The sequence below is a fragment of the Amphimedon queenslandica genome, unplaced genomic scaffold, assembly GCF_000090795.2.
Source record: "Amphimedon queenslandica unplaced genomic scaffold, v1.1 AMPQUscaffold_5002_Cont23023, whole genome shotgun sequence".
Lineage (NCBI taxonomy): Eukaryota > Metazoa > Porifera > Demospongiae > Haplosclerida > Niphatidae > Amphimedon > Amphimedon queenslandica.
Window position 1 is genome coordinate 1 of NW_003554690.1, and position 1612 is coordinate 1612.

Genomic DNA, 1612 nt, shown 5'->3' on the forward strand with positions numbered 1-1612 from the left:
CTATAAACATACAATTATTTTTTGCTTGTTAATTATTTTTTGATAATTACCTATTATTGGTGCAACAATACTTGATTCATTGTGTGCTCCAAAACCACTAGTGGAATTTTCTGCCTCAAAGATGTCCTCTGAAAAGAAGCATAAATTTCATTAAACATTATTGTTTCTCACCACAGTCTCTCATTAAGTCATTGGCTATACTAACAGTGCCTGTTGATTTTAATATGCTAGCAAATGATTTCAATTTGTTATGATCATAAGCTACTGCTGTGTATATTTCTCTCATTGCATCATCTGTTAGTGTGTATCCACAACTCTTCACTTCCCTCAATGTCTCTTCAGATATCAGTCCTTCTGTATGTAACAGATGAACTGATTCTTCAGAGAGTGTTGCTCCAGATATTCTACTACTGTAATGCTGTAGTAGCTGGCTAGCAGGATCAACCACTTTAGAGATAAATTTGAGTCTTTTAATTAGAATAATTGACTTTACTTGTTTTCTCAATATTTTCAGCCACTGCTTTTGCTTCCAATTTTCTAAGAGCACTAGCCAATGTCTGCCAAGTAGGGTGATGTGCTTTACTCAGCCACTTGGATAAACACTCCATCAGACAATGTGAAGTATTTCCTCTATGATTAGCATCAATAGCTTCCAGTGTAGGATGAATTAGACCAAGTTTTAACCCAAACTCAAACCATTTAGCTTCAGAAAAGTTGTATTGCTTCAAAATCTCTATAATCTCATTTAATTTGCTAATATCTAATGATAAAGTAAACACATACTAAAAGAAATAAAGATAAACTCACCTAAAATAATAGGGAACATTCTTGCTTGCTTGCTTGATGCCATTTTGCTGCAGGGTCACCTTTAAACATATACTATTACCTAATAAGGTATTAATAGCAGTAGCTGCCCCAGTGGGATGACATTCAGACGCCTCTAGCCTATAATAATGACACATTGTGATAGTTGACATATCACTGATACACGTACATGAAAAATTCATGGTATGCTAAATTTTATTCTACAGTTGGTTGCTGGTAAATACGGTCTTGAAGTATTAGTTTATGATGATGAAGGAAATTATACAGAGGAGATTTTGTTAACATTACAGTTAGACCAGGTAGGATGTAAGTAACAACAATAATAATAACAGCATTCTATTTAGAACCCCATGTCAACAAGGCTCCTATTGTTATCATATCCCCCAGTACTAACATCACTATTAAACCTTCCGATAGACTAATACTAGATGCCTCAAGTAAGTACTAATAGGTGTGGTCTGTTGTCATGGTATTGCCATAGAAACAAGTGATGATGGACCTAAAGGAGAGACTCTATTTTACCAGTGGGATTTAATCAGTAGCCCCCTACAGCGGGTCTCAGGGAACCGAGATTATTGGACCCAACCTTTACTAACACTGGAACATCTCAATGTTGGAAAATACGTTTTCAAGTAAATAAATAAATTAATTAAATTAATTAATATTTAATAGGTTGAGAGTGACTGATGGTGATGGAGCAGTAGGTGTGGCCTATGCTAATGTTACTGTACAGGCGGAACCTGATTACCCACCAACAGCTGATGCTGGAGAGTCAGTATTGATACAA

At 35.4% G+C, this 1612-nt stretch overlaps 1 protein-coding gene and 1 long non-coding RNA gene across 2 annotated transcripts; one reads left to right on the forward strand and one right to left on the reverse strand.

Moving 5' to 3' along the window:
- Window positions 1-50: 50 nt before the first annotated feature.
- Window positions 51-850, reverse strand: LOC109592490 (uncharacterized; the record flags this gene model as incomplete). The annotated part of the gene is made up of 4 exons (XM_020007928.1): window positions 808-850; window positions 494-760; window positions 172-447; window positions 51-128 (listed from the first exon to the last, which is right to left on the reverse strand). Coding segments are annotated over exons 1-4 (664 nt in total), but the record flags the coding sequence as incomplete, so codon positions are not given.
- A 528-nt stretch (window positions 851-1378) lies between these two features.
- Window positions 1379-1609, forward strand: LOC109592491 (uncharacterized). Its single transcript, XR_002190381.1, has 2 exons — window positions 1379-1457; window positions 1498-1609. It is a non-coding gene; the product is annotated as an uncharacterized LOC109592491 (long non-coding RNA).
- Window positions 1610-1612: the final 3 nt, after the last annotated feature.